This window comes from Hakea prostrata, chromosome 7 (genome assembly GCF_041222555.1).
Source record: "Hakea prostrata isolate BN-2017 chromosome 7, UWA_Hpros_2, whole genome shotgun sequence".
In the NCBI taxonomy this organism is placed as follows: domain Eukaryota; kingdom Viridiplantae; phylum Streptophyta; class Magnoliopsida; order Proteales; family Proteaceae; genus Hakea; species Hakea prostrata.
In genome coordinates, this window is record NC_142606.1 from 71667726 (window position 1) to 71683536 (window position 15811).

Sequence of the window (15811 nt, forward strand, 5' to 3'; positions counted from 1 at the left end):
TTTTCTTTTCCATCAAAGTTTAGATCAGACCAAATTATTTAGCATATATTTAATCATCAAGCATAGGAATTGACCAAAACAAATCATCATGCATAGAATGAGTGTTGAACATAGATTTTGAAAAAATTCAATTTGGGATAAAATCCTACCTTTCTTGAAGATCTTTTTTGGAGAACGTCTTCAATCTTATGTAGTAGAAGTTGTTGATGAAGTCTAGTTGGCAATAGGCATTGTGACCAAAATCATGAAAAAACAAGTTTGATAGCAAAGTAGCAATGAAGAGGGCAAGAAACTCAAAATCTTGTCAAGATCAAGTCAACATATCTCAACTCAATTGAGTTGGAGGATTTTATAACTGTGGTTGGACTGAGATATTGGTCAAACCGAGATCTTAACTCGGCCAAACTTTCGATCAACTTTTACAACTTCTATGGACTCGCATGTATTCTCCTCTCAATTTTCCAAAAAAATGAGATCTCAGCGAATGCTCAAACCATGTCTGGGACAAAGGGCGAAGTTGATGGAACCATCCGAGGATGGTATAACAAAATGAAGGGAAAGCTCAGGGTTTCTGTTATAGAGGGAGGTGGAGAAGAGGGAAGTCCAGGGGAAGAGCCAGCCAGAGGGGGGAAGAATGAGGGAGAGGGGAAGAGGATGGGGAGGCTACATCACCGAGGCAGGTTACAGCTTTAAAACTTTCTTTGTGTTATTTGGAGGTCAGTTTTATCACATGATGACACTTCTTTCAGAGATTTAAACTTTATGTTTTGCTTTTGTGACGATTCTTGAACAAGACTCTATCATGGAAACTGCTTGCCTTTATGTTAGTAGCTCTTGTACTGTTTTTTTCCTAGAAACGATCTAACTGTACTGTTGGTTTTGCAGTTAGTGTGTCAATTAACTTACAGAAAGGAGGCCCTCGATCCTCTCTTTATCAGCTCTGTAGGGTATTACAATGGCCAATGCCTACGTTTGATACAGTGGAACGCAAGTCAAAGTCAGTTTTGCTTTCTGGAATAATTTCTTGTCTTTTATTTTCCTATGATGTGATCTTTTTCCCAGTTGGTTAGCTGCTCAAGTGAAATCCTATCTCATTATCTTCTTACTATTTATTTGTTCTACAGAGTGCCAATTGAGTTTGGTGAAGGCTCTGAGAGACGCACAGGTTTCAGTAGCTTTACATCAAAGATTTCTTTGCACATTCCAAATAATAATAGTGTTATTGAATTGATGGGAGATCAGAAAGCTGATAAGAAGAGCTCACATGATTCTGCAGCACTTGCCATGCTTTATGAGCTTGGAAGACAGGGGAGATGTGTAATTGGGGATTAGTAAACAGTATTTGATTTAAAGGCACACCTTCCCCCCCCCCCCCCCCTCTTCTTTTTCCAAAGGGGAGTTCTTTGTTGGCTGATCTTGGAACAGAAGAGGAATAACAGGCTAATTAAAGGGCTTTGGACTATATGCCATTGTAGGCAGATTCCCTTCACACATGGCAAATTGATATACTCATTCACCGTGGTCATTAATGAGGTGGGACGAGGATCATTGTTAGGGTAGTGGAAACTTCGAACTTCCTTCTGATGGGGTCAGATCGTGGGTTGGAACTTTCTTCTATGCCAGTTGAGGGTCTAAGCTTTATTTGTATGTTGTCGCGCGTGGCTCGTTTGACCATTTGTTCTGTTTATTTACAATGTTGTATATATATGAAGCTTTTTACCATTTGAAAATACCTTCATTTAACCTTGTCCAAATGCAGGGAGAAGAATATCTTTAAACTTCAGAATTATTTTGGTAGTAGGCTTCAATCTAGGGCTTTCTCGGCTTGATTTTTTAGCTTTATTTTGTTTATTGTTGCTAAGCCTTGTGGCTTTTGTTTCTTTGCTGGGCTCTTGCCTTAGCTTCCTTGTATTCCTTCCCCCCCCCCCCCTTCTCCAACCCCCACCCCCCTTCTTTTCTTTCCTTTGACAGTGATTATTTGTACATGTGAAAAAAGGTAAGCTTCACTTCCCTTGTTAATAAATTACCAGTATCTGCTTTCTACAGGTTAGTAGTTCTGCTCTTTAGCAAACTCGGACTTTTGTAGCTGTGCTAATCAGTTCTGATGGAGATTTAATGTTGCAATTGTCTAACTGACCAACTATCACAAACTCTGAATAAGTCTATATTTTGTATTACTTCTAGATTACTACTAGCTTTTGAGTTCATACCATTAAAAGAGGGTTATCATGCTTACTAATAGCCTTTCAATGCCAAGATGCTCTTTACTGTGACCTAGAAATTTCCTATGATGAAAACCCTATTTGGATTTGTGCAGAATGTCTGGAGTTCATATATTGCTTCCACAGTTGGCTTGTGTCAGCTTTGGTGTTTATTGATAACCTGGACAATGCTAGGATGTTCTGTGTTGTGATCTAGAAATTTTCTATTGTGAAAAACCCTCTTTTGGATTTAACCAGGATTTTTGAAATTCATGGATTGCTTTCAGGCTGGCTTGTTTCAGTTTTGGTGCATTTCAAGTGCTGGAGAATAAGTTCAATTTACAGTATCGTGGAAATGCAATTTCTCTGCTTAATACTCGAATTGTCAATCTTTTCTTTTCCAGTTGAACAAATTGTCGATCAGACCTCTAATACAAATATGCCCGAAGGGCTCTCAAAGCATGCTGACAGGCTTTTTACGAGGTCTGTCCTGAACCTTATGGACCATTGTCCGTAAACTTCTAATTGAAACGCCCACAAAAGAAGATGATAACAACCTGATAGATCAAGCTGTGTTAGATCAGGACCAAAAACAATTTGAAATTTCGAGGCACAAGACATACGTTTCGATTCCTCTGTGAAGTTCCATTGCAACACCAGATCCACTATTGGGAGAAACACAAAATGACACGTTAACCATCATGTGTGAGAAACTCCATATCATACACCAGAATTTTGGTATAAACACTTCTAATTTCTTTACCCAAAAGAAAAAACTCTTCTGCTTTGTCATGCTTAAAAGGAACACATGAGTTCCATGACATCTCACACTCTGATCAGTAGCTCATACAAATTGCTGTTGTTATCCCCGCTAACACGCTTCAACATTTCAAAGCTTTTACGACTGCCCAGAAAATCAATACGCTTGAATTGCACATAACCAGATTCTACCGTCTCTTGGCTAGCATAGACCATCCGAAGTTGATCAGCATACATAGAGTCTGAATGAATTGCAGCATCTACTTCATTTGGTGACATGTTTTCCTGCAGAGAAGCGTATGCATAATTATAGAAGAGGCAATTATCATATCTAATCATCAGGCTGTCTCTTGGACTAGTCAAATGGTTGGATCAGTGGACGATTGTAAAATCTAATATTATTAAATGAACACTGTTGGCAGCAATACAAGATCATTGAGGAAAATGTGATTTATTCATGAAAATGGCCCAGCTAGTGGATATTATAGTAAATCTGGGGATCTGGCAAAGGTTGTTTCTGATTTGTTCAGTATGATCTGGTGTGCTCAGTGGGGGGAAAAAATTTATGTATGTTCAAGAACTCAAGGATTAACAGGTATAAAAAGATGAAGTAATATGGAAAATGTTCATGTGTCATACAACCAAATTATGCAATACATAAATTTTCAGGTCATTTGAGAAATTACAGCATATTTAAAATAAAAATAGAGTGTCATATCTGCAAATTAAATATGGACGGACCAGAACAATTTTACAAACAAACAGTAAAAGTTTGAGCAGGCAAAAAACAGAAGAAAGAGAGAACTGGAAACACACCCCCTCAAACCCCCCCCCCCCCAAAAAAAAAAAAAAAAAAGCTCACACTAAGAAAAGAAGATCCTTTCTGTTTTATAAGAGAAGGTAAAATATTTCAGACCATAACAAGTAACAGAAAGGAACACCTGCAAAACTCGTACCTGATAAAATTCATAGATATGATCCAACACTTGCACACATGTAAAACCTTTATTGCTGAAGTATGTTCTGGAAGAAGGCCCCATCTCACCAAATCGGTCAATTGGAAACAAAATTGTAAGAAAGTGATATCTGAATATCAATTCTGACTTTTCACTGCAACCAACCAGTGAATTTAAAAAAAAAAAAAAAAAAAAAAATGCAGTTAGAAAAAAATAAGGCTTCATGTTTAAGAATATCAGAAACTGACAGGAAAATAAATCCAAGACATCTGGAATAACAATAAAGATGGAAGCACCAGTAGTGGTTCCAACAGAGGAAAAGGACACATGAGGGCAATAGACACAATCCAATCTATATAATAAAAAAAAGGGCAATTTCACAGTGCAGGTCCCACCCATGCATCCTAGGAGGGGACCAGTTTGGAGGAGACGTTCCTAATATTTGGCATTTGTTTTGCACAAAGTGGCTGCTCTCAAGATTTGAACTTGAGCATTTACCCTGGCAACCCAAATCTTGTCCTATTTCCCCAAGTAATGTCCCCTCATAAATCTTTTTTAGAGACTACACTAATCAAAGAATGATGAGTGGGATCTTTTGAGTCAAGATTTTCTGTAAAGGTCTTCGTAATGATACAAGCACAACAGAACTAGTGAGTCTGATCCCATACACCACATCTTCATATGAAACTAACCTTTCTCTGAGTGGACGGGAGAGATTCTCAAACGAAGCTTCTGCATCCCTTCCAGCCCCTCTTGTTTCAAAGAATACAGAAGTATCTTGGTCCTTTACACCCTCAAAACCAGAGGAATCTGTATAAATAGAAGCAGTTGAAGTTGGCTCAGATATTGACCAGCAGATTGAATCCAGAAGGCTGCTTGGGGCAATCGGACGTATTGGAGCTTGAAATGTCTGTAGAAGAAGGCACAAGAAGGTTCTGGACATATGATGATATGAAACATGAATTCACATAGATATGCTCTAGTGAAGATTGAGGATGACAAATAAAAAACAAACATTGAACTTCAGGGGAGGGGTTCAAAAAGATTATTCCTCTCATTCTTCTAGTCTATCAATTATTAAACATGGTAGCATGTACTGAACCATGGGTGATCCTTTATATTCCAACTCAGGCCATCCCCCAATGCCCATAATTATCTCCACAATAAGATCATAAGACCATGTACAACCACTTTTCTGGAGCCCAAGCCAACCCCTGACTCGCATTATGTGATGATTTGATGGTCAGGAATATAGGATCATCTGTTTGGCTGATTTTGCTGCTGGATAACTCTGAAGGTGGATAGCATGAAAACCAAAAATAAAAAACCACAGGAGGGCAGCCCCTCCCCTTCTGTTGGCACAGTTGTACATTTTCTGAGTGTCTAGACAGCAATTGCACATAAAAATTTGACAGGTGCATCTTATTAACAGAAAATGTGGCATGTAAGTACAATAGAGAACTTAATCTTTCTTTCTTTTTCCCTCTTTTTTCTTATTGAAAAGAAAAACCCCTTTGAGAGGAGTGCCGGTGGCATCTACAAGCAACACAGAACAGATTAAATATTATTATTTATTATTATTTTTATTTTTTAATTTTTTTTTTGTGGGGTGGGGGGTGGGGGGGGGGGTGCACAATCCAAAAACAAGAGACCAGAGATTTTGGTGCATATGAAGCTAGACGATCAGGTACTGAATTGCTTGCTGTAAAACATGTTTGAAGCTGAACTGCTTGCAATGATGAAGTAAAATCAAGGTATAGAAGTTTTGAAATCCCAACAAATGAGAAGCAACACAGAGATCGATACAATAATTTCATTATATCCAAGAGCTGAGGTGATATATATCATGGTTGGGTGTTAAGAAACCAGCACAGTTAAATCAATAAGCCCCATGCAAGAAAATATTACCTGCATAGGGCAGGCACGGCGATTTCTTACTCCAACTTTTGCCAAGTAAACAATCTTCTGTCTTTCTTCAGGGCTTTCTATAAATTTTTTTCGTGATAGTTGTGCATTCAGTGGATCTGGACAGGCACCAATCGTGTTTTCTTCCTGAAGCAATTCAAAGATCAATGACTGCACCAGTCAGGAACTATACAGACCAAATAGTAGTTAAAACTTTAAAGGAAGAGTGGATGCCAGAGAAAACATTGGGCTGAAATAGTGATAATAAACTGAAATGTTTATGAATCAACAGAAGAAATGTCCCTTGATCGATGGAATGGAAGAAAAAGAAACATCATAAACAGGAGTGGGAAGAGAAGAAGAAGATAAGGTTCCCTTTGGTGCATAGAATTTCACTACTCCACAATCTTCACTTTGACAATCATGTTGTTTAAATACTTTACCTTGACCAAGATCCCATATTCATCAATTTCCATTTTCCAGTACCATGCACAGGATCAAAAAAATGAGAACCAAACAACTACATTTGCAAAGAATAAAGTATATTTCAAATTTCCTCTTGAGTTTGAGACTTGACTCAAATAATTCTAATTTCATTAATTAAAGAAAAAAAATTGATTGTATAACAAAATGCACCAAAAGTTCATACTTAATACACTACATAGAACTATTTATGGGATTTTTCCCAAGAGAGAACCATTTTTGGAGGGTTTATTAAAAAGAGCAGATTTTTCGAATTTATTGACACAAACACACAACCCGGTAAGCATGTAAAAGTCACACTGCATCCAAAGCATCTGAACCAAACATTATAAATACCTTCCCAGAAATAAGGTTCTGAAAATTTTCCAGGATCACGCCAACCTGCCTTGCTAAGTCAGGGGACATGTGCAAGAGCCGTTGCTTATTTTTCTCCTTGATTGTTTTGAGAATCCACAGTGGCTGAAAAAATAAATTAATATCAATCATTAAGATGGTCAGTATTGAGCTATAAAGAACCCCTACAACGACGCAATACAAGTCTATTTAACAGCATATACTGAATTTTACACCACACTCCTAGATCATTCTCTCAATCAGAAGAGATATAGGGTTTTACCCAAAAAATGAGGTTCAGCAGCACTTACTGTGACAACATTATCAGTGTGGCCAAGATATCTCTGAACAGCAGATCCTTCACACACTACATGACTTGCAGAGCAACCAACAAACCAGCAGTCTACAATTGTAGCCCCTTCTTGAGTAGCTGTCTCAACAACCTGTCATAAATAAACCAATGATCCTCAAATACAGCACTTCTCAGAAATTCTTTTCACAATAAACTTTCAGAGAGAAGTTAAATTCCTTTTTTACTTGTGGAGATTGAGCAACAGAAAGTGAAGCATCAATAAAGGTCTGCTCACAGCTACTGGAGTAGGGTGACATTTGCTTTCAAAAGAAAAGATATATCTTGATTTCCTGGCTCCTAAAGGAACAGCAAATAGTATTGAATAAAGTGCAACTCAGATCCTACCTTACTTCGTAATTCTGCTGATATATCTGAATCAACGAATATGGAATGACTGGAAAGTATTGCTTTCCCACTCCTACAACTTTCCTTTCCACTAAAGTATGTCTGTTGTTGCAGAGTGGTGCTATGCTGCTTAGAATCATCATGCACACTAGCTGGCAAACAAGTGCTCTCAGTAGCACTGAACTCCAGCAGCCGATTCAGCTCCTCCATTTGTAAGCCACTTCCTCCAGCAGTTCTAACACTGTAAAGTGATTCACTCAGCCTCGCTGCGGCACATGTGAGCAATTGGAGAGAAATTTATAATTCACAGAGACAATAGATTTAGATAGAAAATCTGTACCCATGTCCCACTGTACTGATAATAATAATTATGCCTATTCAACTGGTCCAGGACATATCTACCAGCAGTGAACCATTTCAGCAGATAATTCATGATAAATGTTAGAGAAGAAAATAATATAGCATGTCGTCCACAAGACCCCGGCTCAATCATAAATAAAAAAGGTGACATAGAGGATGATCTTTCCTAAAGAATTAATATAGGGTGGATAGGTGTGTCCGGGTCTAGTGCGATCGATGTATTCTTTTAAAGCTCAAATGGAAATTCTATAGGAACATCATACGACCAGCTATACGTATAGTGCAGAGTGTTGGGCTGTTATGAAGCATCATATGGATAAACTCAGTGCAGCAGAAATGAAAATTCTAAGATGGATGAGTGGCAAAACTAAGAAGGATAAGATAAGGAATGATCATATTAGAGCTGGTCTTAGAGCTGGTCTGGGAGTAGCTCCAATAAGTGAAAAGGTACAAGAAAGTCATTTGAGGTGGCAAAGCCACGTTCATGAAGACATGTAATACCCCTATTAAAGAAGTGATATAATCAAGATTAAAGGAATTAGAAGAGCTAGGGGTGACCTAAGATGACCTTAAGAGAAGTGGTCAGAAAGGATATGTATAGCTTTATATCTAGTATGGCCTCAAACAAAGCTGACTGGAAAGCAAGATTCCATGTAGATGACCCCATTTATGTCCTCCCGTAAAAAGGGTATGCTGCACAAAACTTGAATACTTCAGCAAACAATAAATACTGGTATTGGCCATCTGAATACCAGCATGACTTATTAGCATCCAAGTATTGTCTACCAACACGAATTAAGCACACACTATACACATTCGATGGTATACTCTATGGCCGGTATGATCTTTGGCAAATTACTAACATCCTAACACCAATTTAACATGTATTATTGTATTGTAAATGAAAATAAGGAAGCAATAAAGTTTCATACTCACTATTTCTCTTGACACTGTCCATGAGCCATCCCAAGGTGACAACAAAAAGACCCTTTCCCGATCCATGCTTTAGAGCATGCTCAAACTTCCGTCCACTGAAGCTGTAAATGGGGGGTTAAGTGCTCACAAAGGACACTAAAAAGAAAACACATATTAATACAGAGAAACAAGCAGAAGATGCATTCTGACATGATCAGGTGTTTTCTCCTCTTTCCTTTGGGAGTCAATAGTTTCCCATAAAGTATCAGTATGGGAAGATATTGGCCAGCTCTTAGGAAATGAAGCTGGCCTAAACTGTACTACATCACAGCAGAAGATGTGACCACTTTTTCCAACCACAAAATATTCAAAACTTCCACAAGATTCAACCATAGCCTTTCACAGAGAAAGAGGAAACGGTTATTGTGACCAGTGTCTTGAACAACTAAAAAAGGGCAAACCCAGTGCTGCAGGCTTCTGCACAAACAGAGCCTGCCCCAGGGGGTTCAGACTAATGCAAAAACTATCAGCCCAATCAACCGTCATTTTGTTGTAGGATATCTGGACTATCAGGTGAGTACATTTTGGATGTAAACTGCGACTGTATTGACCACCTAATTTCTCTGTGGCATCCATGACCTGCTTCCTTGCTCCTGTAACAATACAAAGCATATCAATCAATTATCAGCTTTGAATTGTGCTGATAAAAGAAAACTAAAAAGCAAAACAACATGAAGTAAAATAACAAAGAAATGAAATAGATCAATAATTGGAGCAGACAAAATAAGGACTGTAAGGATTTCCTTTAGAAGAAATACATAAATTAGGAATATTCTAGCAGAACTTAAGAAGTCATGCTTTTAGTTTTAGCTTCTGCCTTTGGCATTGGTCATCAGGTAAATTTGGAAGGCATAGGATCATCATTTTGATGCTACCCACCAAATATCTCAACTCCAAATAATTTGGTCCACTATGTACAATACAGTCCTCAAATAAACAAAAGATTGTAATAGATTAGATGGTTAAATTCACTCAAAAGAATTGATTCCACCCAAAGATCCTCAAGGATCTTACTCTGCCAATCAATGCACAGAGCCCAGAAGAGGATTAGTCCTATCTACTCAGTGGACTTGTTCTTCTGTACCTAATTCAGGGTATCTTGGCAGTATTTTGTGGAGTTTTATACCCAAGGAACTAATAGCATTCAAGTTTAATTTAAGCATAGTCAAGCCTTTTGTTTTTTTTGGCACTATAAGCCTAAACTCAAAAAATTTAGAGAGACCGAAACTCAAAAAAGAAATCGACTAATATAAGAGGGAGGGGAATGTTGGACTAGTCTTTTGATGTCACAAACCTGAAGCCAAAGGTACGATAACAGAAGTAGAAATGGACTAGAATACAGCATGATTAACTGCGTACCTTTGGATAGCCCAGTCACACATATAACAAGACCAGAGAAAGGACCAGCGGCTCGAACGTCAAGCTGAGACATAGCAGAGGACGCTGGAGATGTTAGCTCGAACGTTTGCATTCGGAAAGAAGAGGAAATCCCTATGAATAGCCTCGAACAGCCGTTGCTGTTGATCACTTCAACTCTACCGCTGGTCATGACTAATTCTCAAAGCCCCACCGGAAAATTTAGCGTAGAAAGACTGAGGCATTTTCAGAAACAAAATCTCAAAACCCTCCATTCAACATCTCATTTTTCAGATAACAAAATATATATATCAACAAATTTTCAAATTTCAATGCACAACACCAAATTGCAAAAAAATCATGTTGCCTGGATAATATTTCATATTTTGAAGTTTTGAACACATAATTAAACGAGGAAAAACCATCCGACCCATGGAACACTAAATTAAATTGGTTTTCAAACTTCCTTACTTCATTATCTGACGAGAAAAAGAAAACAGTTAACTTCTTTGAGGTAATCTACAAATCTTCACTAAAACAACGAGAGAATTAGATCCGGGATTGAAAAGGGAAAAAAATTGGACATAACCAAACGCAACGGAGATTCTCAATGGCTAAACATGGTCAGAAATATTTTAAGTGACAGCATTACAGTTATGACACAGGAATCTTACAGGAAGTAGCAGAAAAGAAGAACGTTCATAGATTCTCAAGTGCTATAACCACAAATCGGAAGAGAACTGATGAAGAATCAATTAAAAGCATGGGAAATACCGCAAGAGGTTGCTGTAATATCGTTCACACAATGACGACAATACAAGGAAACTGGAATTCCAAAATGGAAAGGCGGGAAAACGGAAATGGGATATCAAAGAAGAAGGTCAAAATTTTCGTTTTCATTGGAAAGAACACAAATTTAAGATTTGACAAAAAAGAAAAACAGAGAAGCTATGCAACAGTAAAAGATCTTTCTCGACCAAAAGAAAAGCAAAAGCAAAAGAAAAAGATAACGTATGGCTTATATGCTTTCGAAAACTTTTTTGCTCTGCTCCTTCTGCTTCTCTTCCGCTTCTTTTTCACTTTTTCAGATTTGAAAGAGCAATTCTCGAACTGGATTGACGGCCAGTAGCAGTGTCTCAACAAGCCGGAAAACGAATTTTGAACTAGATCTTGGTAATTTTCATAACTCGTTTAGTTTCAAATATTTATGGGAAATTTCAACCCCACCCCCAAACTTATCCAAATTATCAATTAGATGTTTTCAAGTGGAAAGTGTATCAGTGACGCCCCTATTGTTTGGAAATCAAAGCTAAATGCTGGTGTTAGCAAGTTAAACTTCTCAATAAGACAAGAATATCTTGCATAAAAAACCCTAAGCTCGACTTCCTATACATGTTCGCAACCACTCCTCTTCTTCCTTTGTTGCATCTTCACAACTTCTATAAAAACACCAAAGAAAAAACAATTTATTCTCATTTGCCATCTTCTACTATTCAAATGGGGGATAATATTAGAAATGGATAAATAAAAACTAAATGAGATTAACAGTGTTAGTATTAGGGGGTGGGATTGACAAATCAGATAACTCAGGAGGTACCATTAATATTGGGGGGTCATTCAGGGGGTGGAATTGAAAATCTTCCAATGTTTAATTGAGGATCCGAATTTTATTGGATACAGCTCCTCCCCATTGAGGAGCCCCCAATAGTACCAAGCCATCAAATGACAAGCCTAATTCTATGTGTACTTCGTAGTAGACCAGAAACGGATTATATTTGGTTCAAATACACTACTAGTCGTATCCAAATAAAAAAAGCAAAACTACTATCTGAAACCAATTCAATATTTTGTAGAAACCTATAAAAGGTAACCAACTTTGAATTCAGAACTTTATTGGATATATGATGATTATCCGATATTGTTGATTTATATTTCAATTTCTGATTTTTGATTTATGGTTGTCAGCTGGTTGCTCAACTCCAAACAATATTTTTAGAGAAAAAATGTTTAATCTAAGGATTTTTCTCATAATTTGACCAATTGACTATGAATAATTGATGGAGTTTAGGTTAAGGATCAATGTATTAGCTAGGCTTAACGAATTCAGACTTTAGCTAAGTGTCAAAATGTTACTTGGTGAATTGCCATTTAAAAATTAAGCACACTAGACTTTTTCTTTGAAAATAATAATAATGACAAAATTTTAATCAATTATCTGAATCGGAATTTGATTGTTTTATCAGACAAAAGCAAATATTTTTTACTAAGAAAAATTTCAAATTCGAACACACTTAAATGCAAAAGCGAATTTGGAGGTGGCATTAATATTTGGGGATAATTCAAGGGGTGGAGCTGAAAATCTCTCAATATTTATTATGAGGAGCCCCATTAGTACCAAGTCATTCAATGACACACCTAATTTCTATTTGTACTCTTGTAAATGGAAGAGACTTGGCTCAAATACATTACTAGTTATATCCCGAAAAGCAAAACCACTATCTGAAAACCAATTCGATATTTGGTGGAAATTTATGAAAGGCAACCAAATTTGAATTGAGAACTTTATTGGATATCCAATGATTATCCGATATTGTCAATTTATATTTCAATTTCTCAATTCAAATTTATGGTTGTCAGTTGGGTGCCCAACTCTAAACAACTTTTTTTAGAGAAAAAAATGTTTAATCTAATAATTTTCTTTCATAACTTGACCAATTGATTATGGATAAGTGATGGAGGTTGAGGTCAAAACTCTAGCAAGTGTCAAAACTGCCACTTGGTGAATTGCCATTTAAAATTTTAGCATGCTAAATTTTTTCTTTGAAAAAAAAAGAAAAAAAAGAAAAAAACTAAAATGATAAAATTTTAATAAAATATCATCAAACTAAAATGATAAAAAAATAATTTGATTGTTTTATAGACAAATGCAAATATTTTCTAGTAAGAAAAATTCCAAATTCAAACACACTTAAATGGAGGTAAATTTTGATTATCCATTTATACTTCTACTTTGTAGGGTGTAAAAAGGCCCCAAATGACCCATACTGGCCTTGGCCTGCCTGAGCCCAATCAGGATTTGGATTGGTATTTTGAACTGTGAGTTAGGGATGGGCTGGAATAGGGTTGACGTCAGGCCCAACACAATCTTGATTTTAACAACTTTTTCTTTTGGTAGTAATAGTAATTTTATCCAAACTTAAGATTTTGTGGTGATTTCCAATTTTCGCTCTCTGATCGTTGAAGGTTTCCCTCCATTCATCATTTATAAAGGACATTTTCATTTTTATCTTTGGAGTGGAGAAAACTTAGGGTGGGCAATAGCTCCAAAAATGATTAATTAGGGCCAACCTGGCCTTGCTTATCAGGGGCAATCAGGATAGGCTTGTACTAGGTTGAGCAAAATAGGGTTGGGCCTAGGTTGAGATTTCTCAACCCTATGGCAAGGTTAGTTTGAGCCCGAGCATTGATTTCTCGACCCTAAATCAAGGTCAGTGTGAGCCTGGGTGAGGTTGAATTCGACAAGGTTGGGTTTGAGCTGAGATTTTTCAACCCTAAGTCAAGAGTAGGATGGTCCTAGGCTGAGCTAAAGCTGAGCCATGGTTGGACTAGGGTCTGGAGAAACCAGGCCCAACCCAACCCGATTTCACTCTCTAACAAATTATGCACAGGTAAGCACATGCTAGGATTTTTTTAAGAAAAACAAATCTTGTTTTTAAATTGAACACGTGTCAAACATCCAAATATGTAGATTAAAATTTGTCATTTTCATGTGAATGGAGGATCCATATTTCATTCTAGAAGAGACTGTGTACTTATACAATCTTGATGGACAACTAACCAACCTATCCATTGAACCTCTCTTTGGAAAAGAGTTTACTACTGTTTGATATGATTGTTTTGTTTCTATTTGAATAGATTACTTTTAGTTCTCCCCTTTAGGAATTGAGGATGTCGATCAGTTATATTATTTGGTTTAATTCTTAAAAGTAACACAAAGTCGAGTTGGGTCAAGTTTTTTCAAACCCAAATCGGATTTTTATCACCTCCGGTTTTGAGAGCCTCCTGTTCTGTCCAATTGACCATTGGATAATAGACACGTATTTTATCCTCATCTCACGGTTAAAATTTTTCCTTCATCTCCAACATATTCTCTCTCCTCTCTCCGCTCTAACCGTCTAACTCTTGTCCGCCCTCCCCAGCGAACACCGACCCACAACCGTACCTCCGCGATTTCATCGCCCCCCTCGGCTCCAGCAGCAATGAGCACACCACTATTATTGGGCCTGCAAAAATAGGTAGCAAGAGATTGAATAGAAATTTCCAAATGTTGTCCAAGACTTTCGAGTTACTATAGGCTGTTTAACAAAGAAGATTTTTATCTGAAATCTTAAGAAATCAATCTCTCAAATAGCAAACGGAATTTGTGTAGATCGTCTTGAGTCGTCTCAGATTCCACAAGAATCGAATACAAGTCTCATCCACAAGGCTATGAGCATCCAAACATGATTTCGAAAAGGGTTTTTAGTGGTAGTGACTTAGAGTTCCAACCATTTATTCTTAAGAAATGACAAATTTAATTTCCACCATTATAATTCTCAACGGCTTATGTGTTTATGAAGTTCAAAGTCATTTGATAAAAATTTAGATTGAAAAATCCTAGTGTTGAACCCCATATCGAAGAAGACATTAACTAGATAGCAACAGGGTATTGTCTTTGCTGAAGGAATCATTGCGAGAAGCTTTGGAAGAGGAAAATGAAAGAAAAAGATACAATAAGAGAGAGAGCAAGGAACACGGAGGACAAGAAGGAGTCGAGAAGATGGAAGAAGAAGAAGAAGAAGGAAAGGATTAAAAGGACAGTTTGGTCTTTATAAAGCCTTTCGAATCTGTTGAAGAAAAAAAGAACCCTAGTACTCCTCGATCTGTTTTGAAAGCAATAAATGGAGAATCAATGGTTTTAATGGACAAATGATGATTTTGAAAGAATATGATTAGAAAAATGGAAAAGTTTTCCGAAATAATCTGATCAATATGGGTTTCAGCCTTTCAGGTGTTAACCAGATGGAGTAGAGAAGAAGAAAAGGAAGAAAAGGAAGAAATAAAGAGAGTTAATGGTCAGAAAGAGAAGCAAATCGTTGATCAACATTTAACCTACTAGATTATTCTATTTTGCAGCCAGGGATGGTGTTGGTGGTCCATTGATGTGAAGAGGGTGAAGGCTGAGAAGGGTTAGAGACGTTAGAGCAGAAGAGGATGGAGAAAAGGTTGGACATAAAGTGGTTAGAGGTGGAAAAATTTTAACCATGAGATGAGGATAAAATACGTGCCTATTATCTAATGGTCAACCGGACAGAACAGGAGGCTGTCAGAACCGGAGGTGATAAAAATCCACCCAAATCCAACTTTGACATTCTTCAAGGCCCACCGTAATCCTGACTCAGGATTTAAAACTCAAGCCCAACATTGCTTTGGTTGAGCTCATGGTAATTTAGGAAAGGTTCAGGCCACCACAACCAAGATTATGCTATCTAATTATTTGTGATGAGAGAGGTGCTTCTAGCACATAGGTAGCACCCTCTTATGTAGAGGCCTTAAGTTTAAGGAAGTCATGAGTTTAAAGCTCTACCCTTATCGCACATTTTCTCCTCTTTTTGGCCTGTGGACCCCGATCTCTATGACTAGAGTTGATGATGATGACCCCCGATAAAGAGTGGGGTTGGGGGGACCACAAAGAAAGTTATTTATGTCACTCTGCACAAATAGGCAAATCAATGGTGGTCTCACAT

At 37.3% G+C, this 15811-nt stretch overlaps 2 protein-coding genes across 5 annotated transcripts in view; one reads left to right on the top strand and one right to left on the bottom strand.

Moving 5' to 3' along the window:
* Positions 1 to 1895, top strand: part of DCL3 (dicer-like 3) — a 75214-nt gene extending 73319 nt beyond the window's left edge. For both annotated transcript variants that reach the window (XM_089161938.1, XM_089161939.1), the window contains exons 24-25: positions 886 to 997; positions 1125 to 1895. In XM_089161938.1, the coding sequence (XP_089018064.1) occupies positions 886 to 997; positions 1125 to 1332 (320 nt within the window). In that variant the 3' untranslated portion in view covers positions 1333 to 1895. The remainder of the gene's footprint in view (positions 1 to 885; positions 998 to 1124) is intronic.
* A 314-nt stretch (positions 1896 to 2209) lies between these two features.
* Positions 2210 to 11167, bottom strand: LOC149011969 (uncharacterized). Of its 3 annotated transcripts, none has more exons than XM_089162984.1 (11): positions 10800 to 11167; positions 10029 to 10261; positions 9170 to 9262; positions 8631 to 8732; positions 7335 to 7600; positions 6949 to 7080; positions 6641 to 6763; positions 5825 to 5968; positions 4609 to 4826; positions 3917 to 4070; positions 2210 to 3245 (listed from the first exon to the last, which is right to left on the bottom strand). In XM_089162984.1, exons 2-11 carry the CDS (start codon positions 10216 to 10218, stop codon positions 3027 to 3029), a joined length of 1641 nt encoding a protein of 546 aa, XP_089019110.1. In that variant the 5' UTR covers positions 10219 to 10261; positions 10800 to 11167; the 3' UTR covers positions 2210 to 3026. The 3 variants fall into 3 exon arrangements, with proteins under 3 accessions (XP_089019110.1, XP_089019111.1, XP_089019109.1); XM_089162985.1 differs by having other exon boundaries at positions 10029 to 10092; positions 10700 to 11167; XM_089162983.1 differs by having other exon boundaries at positions 10700 to 11167.
* Positions 11168 to 15811: the final 4644 nt, after the last annotated feature.

What these genes read in the sequence shown, in the direction of transcription:
- LOC149011969 (XM_089162984.1), bottom strand. Translation starts at nt 10,218, where the DNA reads ATGACCAGCGGTAGAGTTGAAGTGATCAACAGCAACGGCTGTTCGAGG. An exon ending in CAGCAGAATTACGAAGTAAG is followed by an intron (nt 7,081 to 7,334) that starts GTAGGATCTGAG and finishes TATTTATGACAG; the next exon opens with GTTGTTGAGACAGCTACTCA. An exon ending in GCCGTGCCTGCCCTATGCAG is followed by an intron (nt 4,827 to 5,824) that starts GTAATATTTTCT and finishes CTTCTTCTACAG; the next exon opens with ACATTTCAAGCTCCAATACG.